At 40.7% G+C, this 27,474-nt stretch overlaps 1 protein-coding gene across 2 annotated transcripts in view; it reads left to right on the top strand.

The window, feature by feature from the left end:
• Window positions 1-27,474, top strand: part of lpp (LIM domain containing preferred translocation partner in lipoma) — a 150,789-nt gene that overhangs the window by 71,801 nt on the left and 51,514 nt on the right. For both annotated transcript variants that reach the window (XM_058072881.1, XM_058072880.1), the window contains exon 6: window positions 16,119-16,709. In XM_058072881.1, coding sequence (XP_057928864.1) covers window positions 16,119-16,709 — 591 coding nt within the window. The remainder of the gene's footprint in view (window positions 1-16,118; window positions 16,710-27,474) is intronic.

Here is a 27,474-nt window from a genome sequence, read left to right as displayed (position 1 = left end):
GATACCAGAGCAGCGCGCTCTAAGTGGACAGCTACGGGGGCTGATACTGGACATGGTTAAACTCTATATTATATCAGTATCACTGCCCTGGGCTTTGACACAGTATCATTTCGGCCTTTTCCCGTATCATTCATGGGCGGTTTCTAGGGTACAGGGCCAATTAATACTGTAGTATATGATAATATCGAGTACCGATATTTCGGCCCGATATCAGCCTAAAAATCTGATCTGCGAGAGGCTTTCATTTTAATGCAGACCTACCAACATGTACAAATTTATAGTACTCAACATGCAGTTTTACTCCTGAATACGCTTGTAGGCTCCCCATTTTGTTGCATTTTCCTACTTTCATTTTCAATATCAGTCTGTACAGTAGATACATGAGTACATATTATCAGTTTCTCTAGTATTTCACATTAGGAATTTTGTCCCAAGAGGGGGGGGCATGCCAGAAAATAATGGAGAAACAAGGCTCTACTACAATTTTACCCAATATATATGACCTTACACGTATCAGAATCGGACACTGAGAGTTGGACAGTATCGGTTATCGGCAAAAAAGCCAAAATCAGACATCTGTAATGCTAATGCAATATATATAGTTAAAATTAAATATAAAGTTAATATAAAATAAAATATAAATATAGTATAGAATACAAATTAACACATAACCTGGTGTTTTCACCCCTTTTTTAAATGTTCTTTTCATCACAAATCTCCCTCTAATAGCATAACATATCTTTTGTTTTTATCCCATAAGACCATGTCATGTAATAAAATATGGAAACACTGAATAGGATGAACGCTGCTCATTCACGGTGAAAATACTTGAAAAGCAGAGGAGTGTGAAGTAAGAAGCGTACGCAATATACACTGTATATGTACTATATATGTTGAATGTACTATGTAATCATGACTTTTTTAAACCTTTGAAAACAACTTCCTGGCGCTTCCAGTTGAAAAACTGAACATGAACTTTATTGGCATGTCTCTTCCTAATGGACATGAACTAGCGCAGGTATATATTCCATACGAGGACCTTCCTATCTATATGCAGGTGTTTGTAAATAAAATATGGTGGAAGTGCAAAGCAAACACGTTCTGCCGCGTTGCAGGATTAAGTCCAAAGCGACCTGAAAGCTTTTGTCAACACAGCTTAAAAAATTGATGGGCACCTGTCCGGAGTTGGCGTCCGCGCTAACTAATGTATGGCCGCCCCGCTGGTTTTACCTGACAGGGTCAAGGTTTATTTTTAGCCTTCCTGAGCGCAGAGTACACAAACACGGCAGCACATGTTTTAATCATGAAATGCTAGAAATCGGCGTTTTGTTTTTGCAGCACGACGCTGGGATCTTCTCGTCCGGGAGAAGATTTAGCTTTCTATTTGATTGTTTGATATATTTTCAACATATGCACGCGCGCGCACACGCACGCACATGGTTCCTCTCTCCTCAGCTGATGCTGATTCTAGCTGATTAACTCAGGTTGACCTTTCGCCCTCCCCAGCTGCTGCTGTCAGTCTGTGCTCCGCTTCCTCCGCTACATTATCCTCCAACTCCATCCACGCAACGGGCGCGCTTTCCCGCTCCAGCGACGGCATGGCGTCCTCCCGCCCTGCTATATAACCCGAGAGTAACAAAGGGCCTTGATTTACAAGCAATTACACAGCCGGCTCTTCAAAATCAATAACAGGTCGACCCGCACGCTCCTTCTCAAGGAGAGCCGTGTTACTCCGTGTGTTCGCCATACACTTTGTTTTAGACCAAGTAGACCAAAAACCGAAAACATTCAAAGTCACAACGTGTACGGCAGGGATGTCCAAACTTTTTCCAGCAAAGGCCCCATCGCCGTGGAAGTGAAAATGAACATCATGAAATCCTCAGAGAGAGAAGTGTGCACCCGCCTACCTTTGTTGAAATAATTACTGTATACTTTCTGTAAATCCTATAAACTTCATTTCACTTCTCATCTATCCCTGTGTTTGTCTCCTATATGATATATTTACCTGGAATGGATGAACCCAACAACCAGTCATTTAGAAAGGAACATCTTGAAAATGATCAGGATTCATACCACTGTGGGTGAAAAAGCTCATTATTAGTATCAACTCTTATTATTATAGACATAATAAAACAAAAATTGTTTCTCCTAATATTAGGACTTCAAAAAATAACTCCAATAAGTTTCTTTACTATGTCAACTCTATGCTACTAAAGTGAGATTATTTTTCCTCATATTACAAGTTTGTTCTCGTAAAATTGCAACTCAGAGTACGACTTTTTCTCGTAATATTTTGACTTTATTCTTATAAAATGATTTCTTTACAATTTCCAAATATTTCAACTTTTGTCCTGTACATTTTCTTCCCCTAATGACTTTCCTATTCTTATAATATTTAGATTTTATTCCTATAGTAGAACTTAAATTCTCCAAAAATTACAACTTTGTTTTAATTTGTTTCTCTTAATATTCTGACTTCATTCTTGCAAAGTGCCAGTTGTGTTTTACTTTCTTGTTGTTGTTTTGGTTCCCTTTTCCAGCTATTTCAGCTTTTTTTCTTCTAATTTCTAATTTTTCTTTTAGTAATTCTGACTTTATTACCATAATATTTTTACTTTATTTTCATGACATAACGGAATTTCCCAAAAATGACAACTTTATTTATTGTTTTATTTCTGATAATATTATTAGTTTTTTTTTTAAAACTACGTCTTTCTTTAATATTTGAAGTTTACACTACTAGAATGGTTATTTTTCCTTAATAGAACCTTCATTCTTGTAAAATGACAACATTTTCTCATTAGAGAACAATGTTTTTCTCTTAATATTTTTTTTCGTTTCGTTTTTCTTGCGTTTCCCTGACTGTTACATCAAGTAATGTGTTTTAAAATCAAACTGAAGTACCCGTGACCACCGCTTCTGCCACTAAAATGTGGCTCCATATTACATTTTGTAGTGAAGACGGCATCTGTATGTTGACAAGACAGTCGCTTGATAGAAAGGTGATTCCCGACTGAGTTCTTGAAGCCGCCCAGACTAGTGGCCCCCCCCCATTACCGTTCTATCGCCTGTATTCAGCCAGCCAGCAAGTACGATGATAGGAAAGTCTTGAATGCAGTATTCCCAAAGCCTAACTGCTTTGCCTAATTATGTCCTCTGTGAAATGAGTCGTGTTTGTGATACCCACTAACTCATTTTGGGTATCGGAGAGGGAGCCCAGCAGAGCGCTAAATCCTCCCTCCAAGTGTGCGTTGGAGGCCGAGCAGCCTCGCTCGTGTGCGGCGTCGGCTTGTCCGAGTGCATCAGATCTGTTTTGGGGGAGTTAACAAGGAGGCCTAGATGAGTGTCAAAATAGAGCACTCATCAAGTGCTGCTCGCTGGCTACTCTTGCCGAGGCCGGGCCAGCCATGGCCGCACTGACCTCCTGCTCACGCTGACCCCCGCTGCTGCTTCTAGTAAGCAAAGCAGAAAAGTGTTCTCAGAAGACGCTCACTTTTGTTTGTTTGCACACATTCCACATGATTCTTAGGGGTCGCCGTTTTCCAACAACGTGTAGCAGTTTTCCATGAAAGCGCCAACAGTCATCCAGAACTTGGTAGAGGAATGACATGGACGGGATGGGTTTTTCACCCAGTATACGGAATCATCACTCAATTGTTGGCCCCTGAGCCAAACTGTGGCTCAGGGGCCACAGATGTTTTATGGGCCCATGGCAAATTCATTCATTCATTCATTTTCTACTGCTTATCCTCACAAGGGTTGCGGGGGTGCTGGAACCTATCCCAGCTGTCTTCAGGCAAGAGGCGAGGTACACCCTGGACTGGTGGTCAGCCAATCACAGGGCACATATAGACAAACAACCATTCACACTCACATTTATACCTATGGACAATTTGGAGTCACCAATTAACCTAGCATGTTTTTGGAATGTGGGAGGAAACCGGAGTACCCGGAGAAAACCCACACAAACTGTGTTTTTTGTTGTCGTATTTTCCTCACACAGTTAGCTTATTCTCTTTCTTCTATCGTTTACAGTATTGTTGGTTAGCAAGTAGCTCACATGGTTAGCTAGTTTGGTGGCCTTGAACAGCCACAACAGTAGACAGCACGAAGGATATTGATTGATTGATTGATTGATTGGCTGTAGACCATTTGTCAAGTAATTAATCAGATTTCAGAAGACAATGACCAGAGACACGGCCACTTGTGATTAAGTACACAACTGCAACACTTCCCACAATGCAACTCTTCTTAAAGGGACAGGCTCAGCATAAAACAGTGTTCATACGATTTAAAAAAAAAAAAAAAAAAAAAATCAGCAAAACGTCCACGGAATGTGAACTGCAATTGAGCAAGGCAACACTGTAATTGTAAATTGTAATTTGTTTAGGGAAAAAGTTAAAATAATATGGGAAAAAAGTCATAATATTTCGAGAAAATAAAAGAGAATATTATTTAAGAAAAAAGTTCAAATATGTGGAAAATTAAAACAGCTGAGCTGCAGCATTTTCTTGAAATATATATAACTTCTTAGCATATCTACATGTGTTGCTTTACAAAATATCATTCTTTCATTTTAATGTTCTGCACTGTTTCAGTGCCAGCATGGTACTGAGCACATTGATGTGTTTATCTTTAGAATGCATCTACAGCACCTTTGCTGGTTGCAGGCCAGTAGTGCACTCCATCATGCATCCATTGCATGATCGCATGTGGTTCTCAGTTTGCAATATTTTGTGCGCTTGTGTCTGAAATATCTCACTTCTGCACTTCCACAAATTAATAAAAAAATTAATTTGGCTCCATAAGCAAGGAAGTTTTTGCACTTGGTTGTATCTTCCAAGCTGCAGTGCACCAAAGAAAAGGAAAGACATCACCCGTGAAAGTGAAAATGGAGAAATAAACATAATGTAGTCATTAAGATTGTATTCCAAACTTTGGACATGTTTGAAATTTCCGCTTGCAGTTGCTCTTGTTCGCCCCTGGACATCGAAAGCCAGTGGTCGAAAGTAGCCTGTCCCGTGACTCTGAATGAGGCTTCAAACTGAATTAGCTAGCACAGCGTGCAGCTAGCTTTAGAGCAGGGGTCTCAAACATGCGGCCCGTGGGCCAAATGTGGCCCGCAGGACACTAGTTTGAGGCCCCCGCCTTGATGTGAAAGTTTAATGTTAGTGCGGCCCGCGCAAGTTTGATATGGATGCTGTATGGTATCATGTACCCAGAAAAAATTATTACGTTTGATTAATGTTCATGTTAAAGGTTAAATAACTGTTAATAGTTATCCTCCCTATCCGTGTGGAAGTGGTACGTTTTTGGCTTTTTAAGTTTAAAGGAAATAACTTGGAGGCTACTGTTTAGGTCGCTAGCTCTCTAGTTTGCGAGTTAGCATGTGTCACAAGACCCTGCAGTTGCGCAATATGTTGTAAATAAAAAGAGTATAAATGTGACTATAGTCATGTTTTGTCATGTCTACAGGGCTCTAATAATGCTTTGAAAAAAATAATTTGTCTACCCACCAACTATATGTGGTTTCTTAAGTTTTTATTATTTGCCGTTTTATTATTATTATTATTATTATTATTATATTTATTTATTACTGATTGATTTTCTTTATTCTTGATTTGTTTATTTATTTTTCATCTTATTTTGTGTAGAAAAATAAAAAGTAAGATATTTGAGAACAGTGGAATGTTTTATCAGAGCTTTTCTTGTAGAAAATTGGAACCAAAGCAAAGTTTAAAATTTTTTTTTGTTTTTAATAAATGTGTTTTATTTTTTATTTTTTGGAAAAGCTGATGCGGCCCAGTCTCACCCAGACCCGAGCTCCAGTGGCCCCCAAGTAAATTGAGTTTGAGACCCCTGCTTTAGAGAATCCCAATCCCGTATTCCAACTTTCATTGTGTATTTCAGTTCAGCTTCAGTATGGTAGCATTCACACGGGATTTCTACTGCAGTTGCTTCGAGTTTCCCCGTATTTTTCTGTAGCATTTCCATTATTTTTACAATTTAAATATGGTTGCTAACCCTGATCAGAACCATGGCAACCATTTTTTAGGTGCCACTTTCACCTGTTTAGTGACGATGGCAGAACTGGAGAAGCTTTTTGGGAAGATATGTAGCTTCTTCCAGCAGAAAGAAGTCCAGTTGTCTTAGTGGATCAGTGTCAGGTTCACCGAGTCCATGGAGCTAGCTAGCGAGCTAGCTTCCACGCCGTATTTATACTTGGGGTCAAAGACCTGATGTCACGTTGCTGCATAACAACACTCCCTTTACTCAGATCTGCTGACAGTCGGCATCCAAGCCCAGTCCTGGAAATGCCGCTGAGACGGATCCTTCCGCGAGGTGCCCCGAGGGCCCCTCGCGTCACACCCGGCCCCGTCAAGCCGTGCCGTGACACTCGTCTTCCGGCGGGCGGAGGAGCAGCGTTGCGGACAGCGCCAGATGACACAACTTGACACAAAATGATAGCTTCGTGCTGCTCACTCCCAAGTCTCCCGCTGCACATCGCCGCTTCGGGAATGCAGACCTCCCTGGTGGTCTTCTCGGGTCCCTGAGCGTGCACGGTGGCCAAGTTGGTGACCTCCTCCCCCTTTTTCCCCCGCTCACCTTACAAGACTCCAGAGAGCTGCTCAACACTTCAAATATGATCTCTCAACACCTCAACTCCACTTTCCTGTTCCGTGAGGTGCGGGAGTGAACTTAATTATGAATAAACACGGAACAGCACTTACCCAAAACAAACCGCCCTGATGGTGAGTTTTACAGCCGACAAGCTTGTACGCGGCTAAATAGGCGGAAAGACTAGCTGGCATGGTTTATCTAGAAGTAGTTAATGAAACATTTAACCCACTCAAGGAGATAGTTTTGTATTTGGGGAAGTACAGTGCTTTGATTTTGTACCACTGTTAGATGTGACGAAGCTGTGTCAGATTAGACCAGAAGTTTGAGAAAGGACATGGTCCTGTCGGAAGAAAAGCACAACATAGTAGACTTGCTTGTAGTTCTCCATAAGCGAGGAGTCTGTTTGAAGCCTCAGTCGGAGTCGTACGACCTACTAGTTGAGATGTTTGGCGTTCAGTGTCCAGAGATGAGCTTGGTTCAAGTCGGGACATGAGCGAACAGATATTCCATTCCTTGTTCCCTCCAAAGTGAATGAACAACATCAACATCGAGTGTGTACATCGTTAGCCTGGAACTTTCCATCGCAGACAACGATTTTGTAGAGAGTGAGTGCTTAAAATCGCACAATTGTGTCAGATCAGGAGGGTCTAAAACAGGGGTCTCAAACTCAATTTACCCGAGGGCCACTGGAGCTAGGCAGCGGGGCAGCAGCCTAAGCAGGGAAGCTCAGAATTCCCTCTCCCTGGCCACTTTGTCCCAGTGTGTTCCCAGGCCAGTTGAGAGACACAGTCTCTCCAATTTGTCCAGACATGCCCTGAACACCTCCCCAGGGAGGCGTTCTGACCAGATGCCCAAGCAACCTCATCTGGCTCCTCTAAATGCAAAGGAGCAACGGTTGTACTCCGTGTTTCAGCCGGGTGACGGTGCTTCAGAATGTTACAGTAATGGGAAAATGATTTTCCACCGGGAGGAGGCGCCAAATAAATTGCTCATTCATTTTCAGTGGGAAAACTGTCACAGAAAATATGAAAATATTACTGTAAATGTGGAAATTTATTTGAAAAGTCTTGGGAGATAGCCAAAGTGTCCTGAATGAGGTGGACATTATGAGGAATTGGATTGACTTGAATTGGTTTGGAATTTGAAAACATGGGAGGAGTTTGCAGACAAAAAAATGAATAGTAATAATAGTATAGTATAGTAATAGTATAATAAATAGATTAAATATGGTATCACAGAAGGTCAGCATATATATACTGTTATATATATATAACAGTATATATATAACAGTATAACAGTCGGACTCACTCAGCTTTATTAACAGAACTAAATTCATCACATAGCAACTTAACACTCAAAAGGTGTACCTGGCAAATACACAAACATGTGCCAATGTGAGTTTGAAATGATAGATTTAACTCTTTTAAAGATTTCTCATAAAGCATTGTGTCTGAGCAATGCATTCATCAGAGTGCTGCAATGACCTCAGCCTCCCGCTGGGCTCTGTGCTTTGGGCTCCTCTGGCTCCCTCTGGTGGAAAGAGGCAGCATATATGAAGATCTGAAATTACTGTCCTTGATAGTCCAACGTCATATAGTCCAAGTCATATAAAAGCCTTTCCTCCCACACCATCTATCACCTTCTCTAATTGTGTTGTCCCCCCCTTCTGTTAGAGTTACGGGTGTGATGACAGTGCATCACGCAGCCTCTTGTTGAAAGGGCAAAACAGCGGAAAGCTCCTCTATTTTTTAACACAAGCACCAGGAAGCGGCCGGCTGGTGTAACTTTGACTTAAACGCTACCGCTCGTCCCTCTTGATTGTTTAAGCTTTGCTGCGCGGCGCACAGACGCTGCCACAGCGCCGCCGGCACTCGTTGACCTTAAGGTCGATCCGGCAGCAGGTTCTGAGTTTTGACAGGGGCGGCCCCACTGCGGGGACAAGAGCGTGCCTCGGGGGGTGGGGGGGCGCTCAATGTGTTCCGTCAAAGTTTGTTAGTCAAATAACGTGCACGCTATCACCCCCTTTGTCTTTGATAAACACACCCAAGCAATGACACTAACCTACCTCTTGACAACGCTAAGAGGCTGGCTGTCCACCGCTGTCATCGCAAATTACACGTCTCCTCCACCTTTTCCCATCGATGACATTGTGGAACTGTAAGCTGCTGGGTGGAGCGGCGGGGGTGGGGGGCACAGGTGCGTGCCATTACAGTATGCTGTAAGACCCTGAAAAAATGAGAAAATGAACTTTTTCCACAATAGCTAACAACAACACTCGATGTTGCATCAGTGAGTAATAATACATCCTATTCTCTATGAAGCTGTTGCATCATGCGCCATAGTTTTGACCATTATATAACTGAATAAGTCAGTACAGCTACTTTCTTTCCTCCATTTTTTCCCGAAATGTTTATTTTTGTTGTTAGATTAGCTTAGCTGGTCTCAAACTCAAGGCTGCCATATCATTTTATGTGGTGTGCGAAAGCCTGAAAATAATGCAGGTCAAAAAGACAATTTTTATTTTTAAAATAATAATAATAATACATTTTAAATAATTATTTTTATTTTTAAATATTTTAAATAATGTCATGTATTAAATGTCGTAACAAGACAAGACAATAAAATAAAGTTGCAATTTTTGGGAATAACCAAAAAAACAACACAAATGATAATATGGACAATTTAATAATAAAATGCAAATACAAATTCATTCATTTTCTACCACTTTTTCCTCACGAGGGTCGCTGGAGCCTATCCCAGCTGTCTTCGGGCGAGAGGCGGGGTACACCCTGGACTGGTCGCCAGCCAATCACAGGGCACATATAGACAAACAACCATTCACACTCACATTCATACCTATGGACAATTTGGAGTGGCCAATTAACCTAGCATGTTTTTGGAATGTGGGAGGAAACCGGAGTACCCGGAGAAAACCCACGCATGCACGGGGAGAACATGCAAACTCCACACAGAGATGGCCGAGGGTGGAATTGAACCCTGGTTCTCCTAGCTGTGAGGTCTGCACGCTAACCACTAGACCACCGTGCCGCCCTACAAATACAAATAATTATTAGAAATAATGGCCTTCGATGCAGTTTCAGAACACACCAATTTCCCCAGTTATTTAGTGACATTCACATTTGAAATTGGGTGAATAGCTAGAAATGCTACAAAGGTACCAGAGGTACCATGTACCAGAGGTTTATAAACAGCCAAAGTTACCCCAAACTGAAAGATGTGTATTTCAGAATGATACAAAAAAATGGGTCAACAATTTAAAGCTGTCCTGCAGAAAGCCTTGGCAGTTTGTGCAACTGGTGTTCCGAGTTCTGGGGGACTTACTCCTTCTTCTGGTTCCATCAAAACAGTGTTCAGAATACATACACTGTGGTGCAATACCCTGGTGCATTGTACTGGAGAGTCATTTGTTTCTACAAATTTGGCAAGAAAAGGGGGAACTAAAAATGGAAGACCATCTTAAAACTTTTTTTTCCTACATTTGAGTGAAATTTTGAATGTTCTAAAACTTTTGATCTATATGGAAAACGTTTGGACACCTGTAATATAGTGATGCATACAAAGCAACATGGCATGCACGTTACAGTGTTCAGGCTAGATTTGCAGGTACAGTACGCATTGAACAGGGATTGTTTTAACAAGACTCATACAAAAGTGTTGGACTTCTTTCAGTTGTTTGAGTCCTGATGCTTAAATGGACGGACGAGCCAAGAGTGCAAAGCCTCCGCATTGTGTTGAGTTGCACGTCAAAAACCTTTTTTTTTTTAAGGTCTTAGATGAATCTAAAAAGATGCAGAGCCTCTTCTTTCTCACTTTGGGGGTTTTCCTAAAGCTTGTTTCCCAAAAAAAAAAAAAAAAAAAAATCCTCCACCCTTGTGATTTGAAATGCAAAGTTAACAGTTTTAGCGGAGCCCCCCAAGGCTGGTATAGTCGCTCCTAATCTTTTCTAATGTGTCAAAAGGCTTTCTTGAGAGTCTCTGTGAAATTTCACGCTGAAGTTGTTTGCAAAGTCGCTCCGAATTAGAGCGGAGGCTGAGGGTTAACTTTAGTGAAGGGCTGAGGGAAAACTTTGGGCAAAGTGCATGTTTTGTGTGTGTGTGTGTGTGTGTGTGTGTGTGTGTGCGTGCGTGCACACGTGATGGCGGCTGAGCAACAGACTGTGTGCACGGAGGCTATGTCATCACGACTCAAAGCAACATTACTGACACGTACACGATGAATCACGCTCTATTATCGCGTTCAACCTCTCTGATCACTAATGTGCTCCTTTAGCAAGTACCAGTCATCAGGATGTCCACTGCTCCAGCTCAAGTTTAGTCATTAACAATGTCAACCGCTTGGAAATGTTCATCGATAATTACACAATTAATCTGACAAATGGAGCAGTGTGAATTCCTCTTCTTCAACATTGGCTACAGCTATCAATTAATAGTTAGAATGTTTTATTCTCGTGTTAAACAATGCCAAAGTTTCAGATAATGAGGTTTGCACATTTAAAAGTGAGTACTGAAAAAGGTTTGGGATGGCTCAAAATGCTCGTTTTCAGAAGGCGTGGTAAAAGTGCCCCTTTGTGATGTCACAGAGGAGCGGACTTCCTTATATGGGTGTGGCTGTAAGCCAGGTAACCTCTGCAACTGTGTTTATGAAAAACAAGCTCAGGCAAAGACAAGTTATTGTATTTGGTGATTCCCAGCAAGAGAAAAATATTTTTATCTGTCAATGGCATTTCACACGGGACTTGTGTTTTTTTTTTTTATTTAAATTAAGCATTTTCAAGCACAAAAAATGGCAAAATGAAGCAAAATATAAGGCATTCCGATGTGATGATACAGTATGTAGTATTCTACATTGGTCACACTACATGGCAGTAATGTTACAGTATTGTTGGGTGAGACACGCAAGCATCAGACTTGACGGCAGAAACAACAGGCTTTAATTGCGGGTTTGAATAATCTCACAACAATTTAATTTATCTAATAATCCCTAATTTGCGTCGCTTTTTGTGCATGCCACCCAAACACATTTACAGCAACACACAGGAAAATTAGTCTTTTTAATGTCATTTTTCTTCTTATTATATTATACAGTATATGTAGTGTAAAGGTGACTATAGGGGTGTTATTTCATGTCTAGAGGGCTCTAATAAAGCATATTTAGAAGGTTGTAAACAAGCTTTCTATGCTCTAATTACAAAAATGTTCCATTTCTAAGTAAGGCATCAAATTCACTTATCGCAGTTGGGTCTGGAACAAATAAACGAGGGATTACTGTACTGTTGGGGTTCCTGTTTTTTTGGTTATCGTATTATTTGTCCTCATTACCATCACTGGCACCCTTCTGTGGCATGGAGTCACCCAAAAGCCAAAGAAAAAGCAAAACATCCAGCATTTGCTGAAGTTTGCTGGAGTTGTTTTGGTGTCGAAAAAATGTCGGGGTTGGGAAGAAAACGTGTGCAATACTTGGTTTAGAAACACTCCGAGGCAGAAGGGAGGACATATTGTGTTTTTTCAGGGTGTTAAGAAGAAGAAAGGATGTGTTACACGCTATGTAAAGTCTCAAAAGGGCTTTGTGGCGACACTTGAAGTGCTTTTTTTTTTTTAATAAGAGGGAATATTGTGTGATCTGTGTGTTTTAAAATGTGCTAAAATAAAAATGTCTTCCACTCTGCAGACAGATTAGATTAGTTTCATTAGCCTCGGACTGGACACCCCCACCCCAACACACACTAATTTCCACCATGACGGTAATGATTTGGTGAGGGCAAATTTGCATTTCCAGTGATGTGCTAACTAAATGCTACTGTAGGTTCTGAGGCCTTTAAGATAAATTAATAATCTGCAGTATTTAAAAGGCATGAAACATTTAAATTAAGTAATTTCTCTTCCTAAAGGGCACAGTGGAGAATTCAGCGCATACATATGCACAGACACTTTTTTTTTTTTTTTTTTTAAGGAAGCATCAGGGCTAATCAGTGAGACAAAAATCCGAGTGAAAGCCTGTAATGTTTTCTGGCGCTTGTAATGGTTCTTCATAGGAAAAGTTGATGCCTGTACAGCAGGGGTGCTCACACTTTTTCAGCATGCAAGCTACTTTTAAAATGACCGAGTCAAAATGATCTACCCACTACAAAAATGCAAAACATCTATTTATTTTCAAATGTATTGAGGATTATTTGTACGTACAATGTATGTTGATGTACCTTACATAACCAAATGAGCCAATATTGCAAAACACACATAATTAACTATTAACATTTTTTGTAATTACCTGAGTTTACTTTGATGACTTGCACTGAATTGAACCAGCCAGGGATGCATAGTCCGGACAGTAGCTGCTGATAGCCAGCCTCAAGCACACTTCCAAATGTTTATCAGTCATGGATAATATCCGTATCATAATATCCGTATAATATTCCATATCCGTATGGAAGTGATATGTTTTTTGCCTTTTTACTTGGTCCAGTTTTTGCCTTTTTACTTGGTCCAGCTCCTTCACTCATTTTAGTGACCATAAACTTTAGCGAGGGCTTTAAAATCTCGCAATTCGCCGACTAGCTTAGCACTTTGCATCGTTGTTTACGCATGAGCGGTGACCTAAAGGTCAAAATTCAGTTGTCATCTGACTGGTTGTCCTGTATGTCAATCAAGTAACGGGGATGGATGACAGGCTGTAAGTTCGTAAGTTCTGCTGCACTTAGAGACGTTGTTTGATTTGATTGGTCGCCCGAAGGGCAACATTCAGTTGTCATCTGAATGGCTGCCCTGTATATCAATCAAGTGACGGCATTGATGCTGGGATGATATTTTTTTAATGTCACGCCGCGATCGACCAGCGATCGACCAGTACCACCTCCGCGATCGACCGGTAGCTCGCGATCGACTTAATGAGCACCCCTGCTGTACAGTATCTACCAAAAGGGAATCCACTATCACATTCCTGCAGCCATTTCTAACACTATAGAAAAGTAGAAAGCTGCCATTCCGGGAGAAATAAAATGTGAATTGCTGCAATACCGCACTCACATTCCACGGCCAAACAAGCTGACGCAGGTATGAAATGCTGTAGCAACACCTAGCATGATCGCACGTACTAACCCTTGTCTAAATGGCTAAGAAACACCAGCCGGTCTAGACTAGTGATGCATGAGTGATGCCGGCACCGGGGAGCTGTGGTTCATTCAGAAGAAAGAAGAGTCAAATTATAAGAAGAGTCGGTTCTTTTAGCTTGGCTCCCTAAAAAGAGTCGGCGAATGTTGTTTATGACATTGGCTAAGGTGGCAAACAATACACACGTTGAAACCATCGCCGTCCTTTAGAAGACGTCTCGTCAAGTGAAGTTCCAGAGGCCTTAAAGACTACACGTCTTTGTTCTCCTTGTGCTGCAAGTTTTGTAATTGACTCAGTTTTTTTTTTTTTTTTTTTTGTGGCTTTAGGCGCTAACCTAATAAGGCCATCCAAGGTTAATGATAGACCCTTTTTAGACTGGCTGCATGTCTGACACCGATACGTGGCGCTGGTGGAAAAACAATTATGACTGACACGACTCGGGGCACAAGCCCCTGACATCTGATTGAAATGTTATCTACCCCCGACTCCTCCTGTGCGACGGACACAGCCGCCAGAGCTTGCAGAGGCTTGTGCTGCTCCGCTCGACGCTTCCCAGGAACACGGAGCGTCGCAAATCTCCGTGATTTAACGTTTTTCCCGACTGAGCAGCTGGAGTCAGCACAAGTGTCATGTGCTGTTTCCAAACCAATCACCCCCCCCCCCCCCCCCACCCCCCCACCTCCCGGACGGCGGGCTGACTCACTTGTGTGATGATACCTCACAATATTTTCCCAGCGAGGGTCACATGGTCAAAAATGAAAGGATGCAAGCACCACTTTGATATTTGACTTTATTGCCTAACCTAATTAAATAAATGTTTTGTTTCACTTAATAATGACACCAAGAATATATTTTTCATCTCCATACTACTAAAGGACTGTTTTCCATTTTCAATTCATTTTGTATTTTAGCTTACTTAATTTACTCTTGTAAATTAGCATATTGTTGCATATAACTTTTTTGGGAAAATTGCATCTGTTTTTATCATTTCTGCTTTTTAATTTTTCAACTACTTCAGAATAAATATGTCTTTGGTAGTGAATTAATTAATATTTTGACTTTATTCTTGTAATATTATTGCTGTTTTTTTTTTGTTGCGCCTACAGAGAACATACTAACTCCTTATTTCAAAATCACAAATACTTAAACTTGCTGATATAGTTAATCTTCAAACAGCTAAAATAATGCATAAGGCTAAAAATAACCAATTCCCTAAAAATGTCATCCAATACTTCTCTACAAGAGAGAAGAAATATGATCTCAGGGAAGAACTACATTTGAAACACTTCTATGCTAGGACTATGTTGTTGATGCAGTTGATGTTTGCTAAATACAAGGATGAAGTACGTACTTTGGTACGTTACAAAAATAAAATAAATAAATATAAATAAATAACAAAAAACTATATTAGGAAAGCAGGAAGTGAACAAATGTAACAGTTACTGATTGTAAAAGTACCAGATGGAGGGGTAGGATCTAATAAGCTTTGCTTCTTCCTACTCCTTTTGGACATGTGGAACTGTGAACTGATTATGGGATGCACTCAATTGTAATCTGATGCATGTTCAAATGAAATATTACCATTACCAAATTATATTCCTCGGGTCACACTTTTGGAACCCCTGCTTTAATACATCATTTACACATGCGGAGGCACAGTAGCTTGAATAAAATAAAGAAGAAAATAAAATGTGGGAATTATTTATTTATTCCCCCCAGTGCTCCATGCTGCCCACAGGACTGCACAGGGGGAGTACTGTCGTACAAGCGTATAGCAAAGTTAACACAACGTGGCCAGTGTTTTAGGTACCATTGTAACAAGCGGGAAAAGAAGTTAACTACTACACGGGCAATGTTTTAGGTAACATTTTAACTCTCTAGCACACTCTAGTTGTTTAATTACTCAAAAAAGTGTAAAAAGAAGTTAACCACTGAGCTAACAGCTCTTTTCTTAATTGTTGAAAGGCACACTCGGCCAGGATGTGTTCGCAAAATGTGGTTGGGGTCCACAGCAGTACTTGCCACTTGTTGGGAGGAGTAGTCAGTAAATATAGTGACAAAGTCGCTAAGTTGCCAACACGGATCCCTCCTGCTACATCGTCTTCTTCTCTGCTATACCGTTCATGAGCCAGAGCAAACAGGTTGTGCTAAATATTAGTAGCGGGCTGCATAAGAGGGTGGCTCTTTTGATGTTTCATGTAAAAGCAAACTTTTTATTTTGTGTTGTTGGTTGATGTCTGCTGCCTCCTTCTCGTCAGGGCGCGTACTGTTGATTGAACAAACTGATGCTTGCCGCAATATCTTTGGATGTTTTTTAGTTTTCAACCATTTTAGGCAGAACACAGCCATTAAATTCTTGTTTCTGTTTTCCAGCCCAGTGGATCTTCCACACTGTCCACTCCCAGCGCTCCAGTGACCGGCTACAAGCGCATGGTCATCCCCACTCAGCCACCTTTGACTGCCACAAAGAAATCGACCCCCAAACCTCAGGCCCTTGGAGGGGGCGGCTCGTCAACTCTGCCGGCCAAGCTTCAAAGCCACGTGGCGCCCCACGCGGCACCCCAGCCGGTCGCCGCTTCCTACGCCACCGCCTCCACGCCCAGCCAGCCCACCTTCAACGTCCAGGTGAGGTCGGCCCAGCCCAGCCCCCAGCATCAGGCTCCCGGCGGGCAGCACTTTGGCTCGCAGCATCCGGTACGCAGCCCCACCCAGGTGCAGTACATGCCGGCCCAGCCCAAAGGTCCAGACTTCGCCTACGGACCGCCACAGCCCGGCTTCTCCCCGATGACTCAGGGTGGCTATCAGGAGCAGCAGTACCCGTCGGGCCACCATGCAAGCGGCCAGGGCTTCAGGAGAGCCGAACCGGCCCAACCGTACCAAACACCAGGACCTAAGAAGACCTACATCACCGATGTGCCACAGAGCCTGACCCCCTATACGTCTGGACCAACTATTCCACCAAAGGTGAGAACCCAAACTACAGTTCTTATATCACTATATGGGAATGTCCATTTCTGTTTCTAGGGTTATCTTCACACTTGTTCGTCTCAGGCATTGTCAGTGCCCTTCTGTGGTGGCAACACTAAAAAAAAAAAAACGTCTCACACAAGTTGTCTTTGAATTCTGATCTGCTCACAGCCTTTTTGATGGTACTTTAATTCATGCAGGAACGTGTGTTTTTGTTGTGTGCGTGTGCTGTAATGCAAGTGGAGTGGGTACTTCTCCTCTTTCATTGAGATGCATAGAATAAACTGTTATTTTAACCTTTATGAATTTTTGAAAGATCACGTCTGTTGGGAGCTTGGCGCCATCGGATTCCATTTGTCTCAGAAAAAGGCAGCTCCTGCTCCGAAGCATTTATCTCGGCTCTGTCGTTGGATTTCTTTCTTGTTTGTTTTGGGTGGCACGCAAAGACAAAAAGATTAGTTGACTTGATAGCGCGTCTCACTTCGGGCTGAGACCGTAATCCTCTCTGCACACAGGGATGCCGTAAAAGTGTAGAGTTTGTGAGGGGTTAAGTGGAAGAACATAGTGGAAGTGTCGGGGTGTTAAACCTCGCAACCGTGGAAGTGGAATTTCAGACAGTGTAAACAGGATCTTATACATAAATGAACTCCTGTGTCACTTACACTGCATGCAGGGCACACGAATGACATAAACAGCCATTAAAAGATTAAATAGAAGAATTAAAGGGGTGTCACAAGGCAGGAGGGAGCTGACAGGATTATTGGAAGGAGGAAGTCTCACCGTTGCTTAGTTATCACTGTCCATTTCATAGGAGCAGGTTCAACGATAACGTCTTCATCCTTCATGATGGTTCCACCCTTTCAGCGGTTTTGACCAATGTTGATTGGCATTTCTACCCTTTTCTGAACATTTTTGGAACAAATTCCTGACTATTGAGCACACCCGAATATAAGCCGTACCCACCATGTACATACCAATATACCATGGTAGTATATTTACACAGACACACTATAAACCTTGCAATCATACCTACACTTGGTGTTCCCAGCGTCAAACTTTGCTCCGGTTGAGATTTGATACACTAGCCACGTTTACATGAGGAGTTTTTTTCTTTCTGAATGGAATCTTTCCGAATGACCTTTCGGAAAACAATAGTATACATGGAAAGGAATATTCCAATCTCTTGTCTGCATGCACCGCTATAATCAAACAGAATAGTCAATGTGGCATGTGCAGTAAAACATAAACATCAAAATCACGTGATGCCGACTTCCCTGAGTTTTTCTTTCACTTGTTGGAATAACTCCGTATTGCGTGTTTTTTGGTCGTCCAGTCTTGAAATTAGTTTGGATCAAAAACAAACTTCTAGTGACGATTGCTCGCCTCCATTTTTACAACTGAAGAACGTCTGGATCTGCGTGTTACGTCATATCTGAGCATGCGCTGAAAGAACGCACCCGGGATAAATTTAAACAGGAAAAGATCAAATTCAATCTTGCTAATATTTTATAATTAAACTCGGGACATGTTTTATATAGATATATATTTTCTTTTTTAATAAAACTGGACTTGTGAATAAAGTATAGAAGGGTTTAGATTCTGTTCCACAGATGGCGGTAATGCACACCGAAAGCTGCTTGCCAAACGCCAATAAAAAACAGAAGAAGAAAAACACGATGACGAAGAACGCACCCTGGCAACTTTATGTTTGAGCGGGTACAAGATACCGTAATCGGATTGGGGAAAGGAATATTCCACCCGATTATTTATTCATTTGGATTGGCACTTTTCTTTCTGAATGAGGTGTATACAAAGGTTACATTCTTTCCGTTTGAGCAAATAAACTGAATGCAATTGGAATATTTGGGTCCATGTATACGCGGGTAATGTTGAATTCACTTGGCTTTTCACTTTCACTTTCCTTTTCTTTTACGAGATGCTATCAGAAGAGTCTGCCTCATCCTTGGGAGACATCACAGAGGGATAAAAGTTGACTAAAAGTAACATAAGTGATGCTTATGTACTCTATGTACTTTTCCTACAAGACAAGTAACTACTTCTCTTGTTCTTCTACCGTATTAAAAACATATGCTTGTAGATATGTAACCATAGAACATCGTGACACAAAACGATTCCTGCATTTTACTAGTCTAATTTCGATGCACCGCCATCCGCAGAGTCTGCCTCACGCTTGGGAGATGCTATAAGTTGACGGAAAGTCAACTACAAAGAATGAAAGTGGTGTTGTCTTCCTTTAATCTAGCGACACACAACTAGGTATTCTTCCGCCTCCCGCACAGCTATTTTTTTTTCTTCTACATTATTAAAAATGTATGGTTGTGCGTATGTAACCACAGAACATTGTAACACAAAACGTCGTAACACTAAAACAATTCCTGACAATTCCTTCATTTTATGATGCTTTCACTTTCCTTTTCTTTGACCCATTGCCGTCAGAAGTCTGCTTCACGCTTGGAAGACATCAAGAACAGAAAAATGTCATCTGAAAAGTGGTGTTGGCTTTCCCCAGTGTAGTGACACGCAACTATGTATCCTTCCGCCTCGCACACGGAACTAGTTTGTGGAGGCCTGCTGTCAGGATTTTGCTTCATTTTTCATCTCCTTTTCTTGGACGCAGTGCCATCAGAAGTGTCTGTCTCACTCTCGGGCGACATCATGAACATATTACATATTGCTATTGTTATTTTACGATGTCTGTTTTGACTTTCCTTTTCTTTGACGCATGCAATCAGATTCTGCGTCATACTTTACATACTACTTACAGACATCATGAACACAAAAATGTTAGCTGTAAAGCAGGGGTGCTCATTAAGTCGATCGCGAGCTACCGGTCGATCGCGGAGGTGGTACTGGTCGATCGCTGGTCGATCGCGGCGTGACATTACAAAAATATCATCCCAGCATCAATGCCGTCACTTGATTGACATACAGGGCAGCCATTCAGATGACAACTGAATGTTGCCCTTCGGGCGACCAATCAAATCAAACAACGTCTCTAAGTGCAGCAGAACTTACGATGTCAGCCTATCATCCATCCCCGTTACTTGATTGACATACAGGACAACCAGTCAGATGACAACTGAATTTTGACCTTTAGGTCACCGCTCATGCGTAAACAACGATGCAAAGTGCTAAGCTAGTCGGCGAATTGCGAGATTTTAAGCCCTCGCTAAAGTTTATGGTCACTAAAATGAGTGAAGGAGCTGGACCAAGTAAAAAGGCAAAAACTGGACCAAGTAAAAAGGCAAAAAACATATCACTTCCATACGGATATGGAATATTATACGGATATTGTGATACGGATATTATCCATGACTGATAAACATTTGGAAGTGTGCTTTGGAAGTGTGCTTGAGGCTGGCTATCAGCAGCTACTGTCCGGACTATGCATCCCAGGCTGGTTCAATTCAGTGCAAGTCATCAAAGTAAACTCAGGTAATTACAAAAAATGTTAATAGTTAATTATGTGTGTTTTGCAATATTGGCTCATTTGGTTATGTAAGGTACATCAACATACATTGTACGTACAAATAATCCTCAATACATTTGAAAATAAATAGATGTTTTGCATTTTTGTAGTGGGTAGATCATTTTGACTCGGTCATTTTAAAAGTAGCTCGCATGCTGAAAAAGTGTGAGCACCCCTGGTGTAAAGAATATTTTGTGAAAGTTGTCGTACATAACCTCGAAATAAAACCCCTAAAATATACGTTCTGTTCAAGTGAAACACCTTTTGATAAGTAAAAATTGGGGCCCTAGCAATGAAAAAGGTTGTCAGAGTGAATGAATTGTGGTAGGAATCCTGACAACAGACCTTTTTATAGTACATGCCGTGTCTGAGAAGAATTCCAAAAGGCTGTGGTTGGGCTACAAAACGAGGGGGAAAGCGATGCCATGGAGACGACTATTCTAATCCGAGTGCATCTCTGGAAAGTACGAGGCCCCCGAGTTTGCTCCCGTTCAAGGCTGGCGGTGCCGCTCGCACATACAAAGCGGGCCCGGACTCCGCTGGGAGCGACTCATCAAGGACTGTATTTTGCTAAACACAAACGAGCTCCAACGTAGAAAATAAGTCTAATTATGTTTGTTCAAAACAAACATCTACATATTGCTTGAAAGCTCGCCGCAGTCCCAGTGTGGCGCCGCCTTCACCAAAACAAAAGGTGACGTTTAGCGGATTTGTTTGCCTTTGATTCCAGATAAAAGCAAATTAGTGCAAGTGTGCCGTCTATATATATATAACCCTTTTACTTCCACTGAGGAGCTTACTTCTAGTTGGTAGTCATTACCTCTGCCAAGGAGGTTTGGTTTCATTGTCATGCTTTTCAAAGTAAGTAAAAACAGTAGAAAAAAACACACTGATGTTTTTTTTTAGTAAATGCTCCACCTGACACTTCTTTTGTGGGTGTCTATCTCAGGGCTGTTCTGAGTCCGCTATAGTGTGTGGTCTACAAATGCAAATAACTTACTTGGGTCACACAAAAACAACATTAACCTTGACAGATGTGGCTGTAGGCAACCTCTTTATGTAGTTTTTAAAAACAATGAATGATCAGTACTGTAGTGGCTATTTGTCCTTCACTAAAATAATAAACGTAACCAGGGCTCTACGTTAAAAACAAAAATGACTTGCCCATGGGGAATCCTTAAGGTGAGAACTACTTGCCCGAACTTGCCCCATGTAAAATGAAAAGACTGCCATAATGATATCATATATCAATATATGCTGATAATTCATCAGATAATAGTACTAATGCATTGTATTTGGAGGAATGTCTGAAAATTTGTGGAGATGTATGTTAACATGGCAAGCCATGCTACCTTACACATGGTAGTCGTAGTAAGCAGTGATATTTATAAGTTGTGCACCACAATGAAACATTTGACACATTTGTGTACTAGTAAAGTGTTTTTAATCCAGAAAAAAATGCTCAATGGTCAAAGAATAATTTGTGAAGCAAAGGTGAGAAAAATACACAGAGAAATGAAACCGCTAGGTTTTGTAGCTTGTGCAAAATCAGCACTTGGTATTGGATCTAATGGGTGGTGTTTCATTGTGACCACTTCAAATTGTCACATCAACGTGATTCACTCACCTTTGCCATCGTTTGATTTGCTGCCGCTAATAAAATACTTGTTTAGGAGGCACTGGTTCATCACTTTTTGGTGTTTTCCTTCAGAAGTTGTTGAAGAATTAGACGATGTTGGCAGGGACGCCATGATAGATGTTTTCCTAGTAAAACAATCGCTGATTGGTTGATCGCGAACAAGAACGGGTGTGGGTAAAACGCGGATTGTGGATTACGGACCGCGGTCTAAATAAACGATTCTGATTGGTCCATTTCAAGATTTGCAAGGATTGGCTTGCAAATTACCACCGGAATTACGCAGTCCGTGTTTTACCAACACCCAACAAGAACCCCTTTAAAAAAAACTCTTGGCAGTACGGCATGCTAAAGTGCACTTGCCCGACGGGAATATTAATGATTGGATTTACTTGCCCGAATTTTGTTTTAACTTGCCCCGGGCCATCGGTACAACGTTATTGTCGAGCCCTGGTAACTTATAATCAAAAGGCCACTGATGCACCATGGGTTTTGTTTTACGCAGGCAAAAGAGTCATTGTCCAAACAATCTTGTTCCGTTTCTTCTTCTTTCCTTTTATTACCAAGCAAGCAAACAAACAAAAAAGGAACAAGGGCCTTTTCCTGTTACCTCTCTTGCGCTGGTACAAAAACCATAGGCCCACCCCGGTGCATGCTGGTCCTGTGAGCACTGCCTACCTAAATATATTGCAGGTGCCCAGGGTGTTATCCAATGAAATAAACCCAGAAATTAACTACTAATTAACCCCAACAAAATATTATAGATAAACAAATAAATAAATAACTAACAAGAAAATATTATCAAGTAATCCAAACAAAACAACAACAACAAAAAATAAATCAACAAATATCAGAAACCTTGGAACACACCAATAAATAGCTCCTACAAGTACTATTAATGCTGACTGAGCTTCTGGTTCTGTTGCTGCTGTGTTGTTCTGGACAGGCGGTTCTCAGGTGTTTGACGCACTCCCATAAACAAATTGGTTTAGAAACGTAATTTCAATCGGTTTAGTGTGTAACATACAAGACAGGCTTGAGAACTACTCACAGTAATTATTAATAGGAAGGTCAATATAAAGGAAATCTTCAAGATGAAACACTTAATGTACAAAGTCATCATTCAAAATTACTTATTTATTGATATGACGCACACAGAGCAAGGAACAATTTCGCTCTGTCTCTGTGTGGTCTGCTCATACTGTGAGGCGTTCAAGCGCACTCACGTACCCCTATGGCAGTTGACATACCCTTGGGGGTACTCATACCCCACTTTGGGAACCACTGTACTACGGTATTTTCATTCATTCATTCATTTTCTACCGCTTTTTCCTCACGAGGGTCGCGGGGGGTGCTGGAGCCTATCCCAGCTGTCTTCGGGCGAGAGGCGGGGTACACCCTGGACTGGTCGCCAGCCAATCACAGGGCACATATAGACAAACAACCATTCACACTCGCATTCATACCTATGGACAATTTGGAGTGGCCAATTAACCTAGCTTGTTTTTGGAATGTGGGAGGAAACCGGAGTACCCGGAGAAAACCCACGCATGCACGGGGAGAACATGCAAACTCCACACAGAGATGGCCGAGGGCGGGGACCGAACCCTGGTCTCCTAGCTGTGAGGTCTGCGCACTAACCACCAGACCGCCGTGCCGCCACTACGGTATTTTATATGCTTTTATTTGCTGTTTTGTTTTCTCATGCACTCTACATTATTGTTGAAGTTACACCAATAACTGGATATTAAAAGCCTCTAAAAAAAGTCGCAATTATAGTCGATGTTTGACTCGGTGTCGTGACCGGTTGGTGACCCTCATCAATGGTGGAAAATGTGACGACTGAAGAGCGACTTAGTGGCTTCCTATTGACAAGGAGGCGCCCCCATTGGCTGATTAGTGATTGGCGGCATCCTCTCAGTGGGGGGGGGGGGGGTCTTTTCTGCATTGAAGGCGTCAGCGCGTATTCATAGAAGGTCAGTGTCGTGACAAGTTCAGCATGAAGTCGTCTTGTTCTAATTAGCTAACACACACACGCACACACACACACGTCAGCCCAAGCCTCGGTGTGTTAGTCACTCACTCACATAAAATATAAAAGTACCCCCAAATCCTCCAGTGTTTGCTTTTTATTGGGCTGTAAAATAAATGAGCAGATTTTTTATGCTTAACAACCAATTTCCATGAATCCCCCCCGCCTATTCCCGAAATGGAAAGGAAGCTAAGCTGGATGATGACTCGTGTTTTTGCTGATCTTGACTGACGTTTGACTGCAGCGGCGGCACGGATTATTTTCCAAACACTCAATCCCGGCAAGCGGTTAATGTCCCCCAGAAGGTCAGCCATGTTTGCAGATGTCAAACATGGCCGTCTGACATTTCTCCGCCGTCTCGCACTGCCCCGGTTGGTAACCACGGTTACGTTTGACCTGCTGAGATTGCTTGGACATCTTACCTTACTTGAGTTGACGTGGGACAATATGGTCTGACTTTGTATTGTATATAGAAAAGGCAAATTTAACTCCTAATTTTTTAACCATACAAGTGTTAAAAAAAAGTTGAACTTTTGTTGTATATTTTTTCCTGAAAATTCCGGTTGAACTGCCAATTGTACGTATTTTGGGATGTTCCACTGCAAAGCTATAAATGATGTGTTTCAAGTCACATTTGCATGATACTAATAACCACGTGCAAGTGGAAAAAGAAGTGAGGCACTATATTGAAAACCTGAAAATGACTTTCCCTCTGTCATTGGAAGCCGCAAAAAGCCAAATTAGAAGCAAAAAATGCTTTTATATTTCTTAGATGCTCGCCACTACTGCACATTGCCTTCAGCATGATGTTTGAACTCCAAGTTTTGTTTGACTTTGGCGGCATTTTCATCCCTCAGAAAATGTACTGTTTTGGGGGAGACAAACTGTCACCATTATAAATGTTGTTACGACGTAATAATAATAATATATTTCTCATTGGGAGTGACCAGGATGGATAGGATCAGGAAGGAGTACATCAGAGGGACATTGCATGTTAGAGACCTTGGATATAAAGTCAGAGACCAGACTGAGATGGTTGGGACATGTCCAGAGGAGAGATAGTGAATATATTGGTAGAAGGATGCTGCCAGGTAGGAGGCGTAGAGGAAGACCAAAGAGGAGGTTTATGGATGTAATGAAGGAGGACATGAGGGTAGTTGGTGTGAGAGAGACAGGGTTGGATGGAGGAGATTGATTTGCTGTGGCGAACCCTGAAGGGAAAAGCCCAAAGAGAAAGAAGAAGAAGAAGATGGTCACTACTACTACTACTACTACTACTACTACTACTACGATACGTGATGTTTGAACTGCGAGTTTTGGCCGACTTTTGAAGATACAGGTTGAACTCCAAAATGTCTGTATTTTGGTGTGGTCCACTTTATCCCTGCAAACGGTCACCAGTATAATCTACATAGTGTGCAAGTGTAAAAAGAAGTTAGGCACTATTTATGGTGAAGCGTGACCATTTTGACTTGTGAGGTATACTTTCCCAGAAAATGTTGGTTGAAGTCCAAATTGAAGTCCAGCATATTGTGGGGAGTTCCACTGTCAAGCATCATAAATCCTATTATATCTCAAGTAATATTTTAAGAGTAATTACCATGTGCGAGCGTACACTTGATTGGTCAGCGGTCAGCCTCGGTAGATCACCACTGTTTGTCACACAAGCCCTCGTAAATAACGGTCCCGGCCCGCCACCTTCTTCACCAGTGCGGCGGCTAAATAACCGCCTCGATCGATACCTGTCAGGAGGGTCCGTCATCAGTGGAGAAACGCTTCTGCTGTTTGTGTGGAGCAAAGACGTTTTCATCACGTAGACTGTTTAGCTCTGCTTCCATTCTCATGCTGATATGACATTATATTATATATATTATATATATATATATATATATATTATATTATATTATATTTATCTTACTGCTTATGATACTGAGAGAATGTTGCTCAGGGGCTGCTGGTGCAATCAGTGAGGATGGGAACCATGACAGCAGTTCAGTAGAAACAGCGGCCCCTGCTGGTTGCTTGTAAACTGCTCTGCTCTCTCGAGACCGTCCCCTTTTGTCCACTCTATGAAATGTGATGTGATTTGTACTTACTGGCCACTTTATTAGGTACACATGCTACAACGGTCCAATGGAAAGGCTTAATTGACGGCTGTCTCCAATCTTGTCACCATGTCATGTAATCAAATGACAACCAAAGGTTTTGTCAGTATGATGGAGTTCTACTGTTTGCCATTACCGACAACAAACACTAAATCAAATACGTAATTTGGAAAAAAAATATTTTATGAATACAGTAATACATCCAAAAATAGATTTAGTCATAATAAAACACATTAAAAAATTATTACAAAAATAAAGGTAGTATTTGTTTATACAGTTATAGTTATATATATTTTTAAAAGGTACTTAAAAAACCTAAATTGTATGTTTTTATTTGAAAAACTGCACTAAAATAAACATAATAATATTTAATAATAATGACAACATACAAAATAAGAATAACAAATTATAAAATTTGTTTTTTTAAATATTTATTTATTTGTAAATAAAACCCAGAACAAAAATGAAGGCAGTAATTTAAAAAATACATTTCAATTTCATAATTTTCTTAAGTGCATTTCAAAAAATATTATACAATGATGACAGCGGTTAATTTTTTAAATATGATTAATATTAAACACATGTAATATTTAAATTTTATTTGCTAAATTCCAATAACTATTTTTATTTGGAAATATTTAATAATGTATTATTATTTATAATAATAGCAAGAATGACAATACATAGAATACAAAACTGAATGAAATATAATATATATAATATATAAAATATATTTTCTTATTAATGTAATATTTAAAAAAAACATTTGTCAAAAGAAAAAAATTAAGTAAATTTAATATCTGTTTCTATTGGACACATTTTACTAATAAAGCACAAAAATACAAATAAATAAGGCAGATTTTTATGTATACTATGTAATGCATAATAAATAGTAATATATTAATATATATTATATATAATATAATATATAATATATACATAATATTTCATTTTTTTCAATAAATGCTACCATTATATATTTTGTTATACGTTTAATAAATCATTATATAATACATTTAAAGAAATGACACAATTAATGTTTAATTTTTTTGACCAGATTTTTACTAGGAATTTAATTAATCAAAAAGTACCAAAAATGAAGAAAGGTGGCAAAAGTAGAAAATGTGATTGTTAAAATATGTAATACATTTAATAATTGATAATAATTTGGTAAACCTTACCAAAACGTATGTTTAATTTGATCACCTGAGTACAAAGTACAAAGAGTAATTCATAACAATTTAACATATGTATATGTATTGGCCGGTGTGCCCCATGGAGTGTGTTTATGGTCGTTGTAAGAGTTTAAAGTATTGAAGGTGATGAAGAAAGGTGCTCCAATCCTCTTTATCGTTGAAATGTCAATCAAGTCCACCTGCGGCCATGGACACTGAGGAAAGAATCTCCATTCCAGCAAACCGTGCAATCATTTGTTGTCATGTTGTTTCCCCCCCCAACACACACAAATATACACACACACACACACACACATTGCTCGT

This window comes from Doryrhamphus excisus, chromosome 5, assembly GCF_030265055.1.
Source record: "Doryrhamphus excisus isolate RoL2022-K1 chromosome 5, RoL_Dexc_1.0, whole genome shotgun sequence".
Lineage (NCBI taxonomy): Eukaryota > Metazoa > Chordata > Actinopteri > Syngnathiformes > Syngnathidae > Doryrhamphus > Doryrhamphus excisus.
This window is presented reverse-complemented; position numbering and strand designations above follow the sequence as displayed.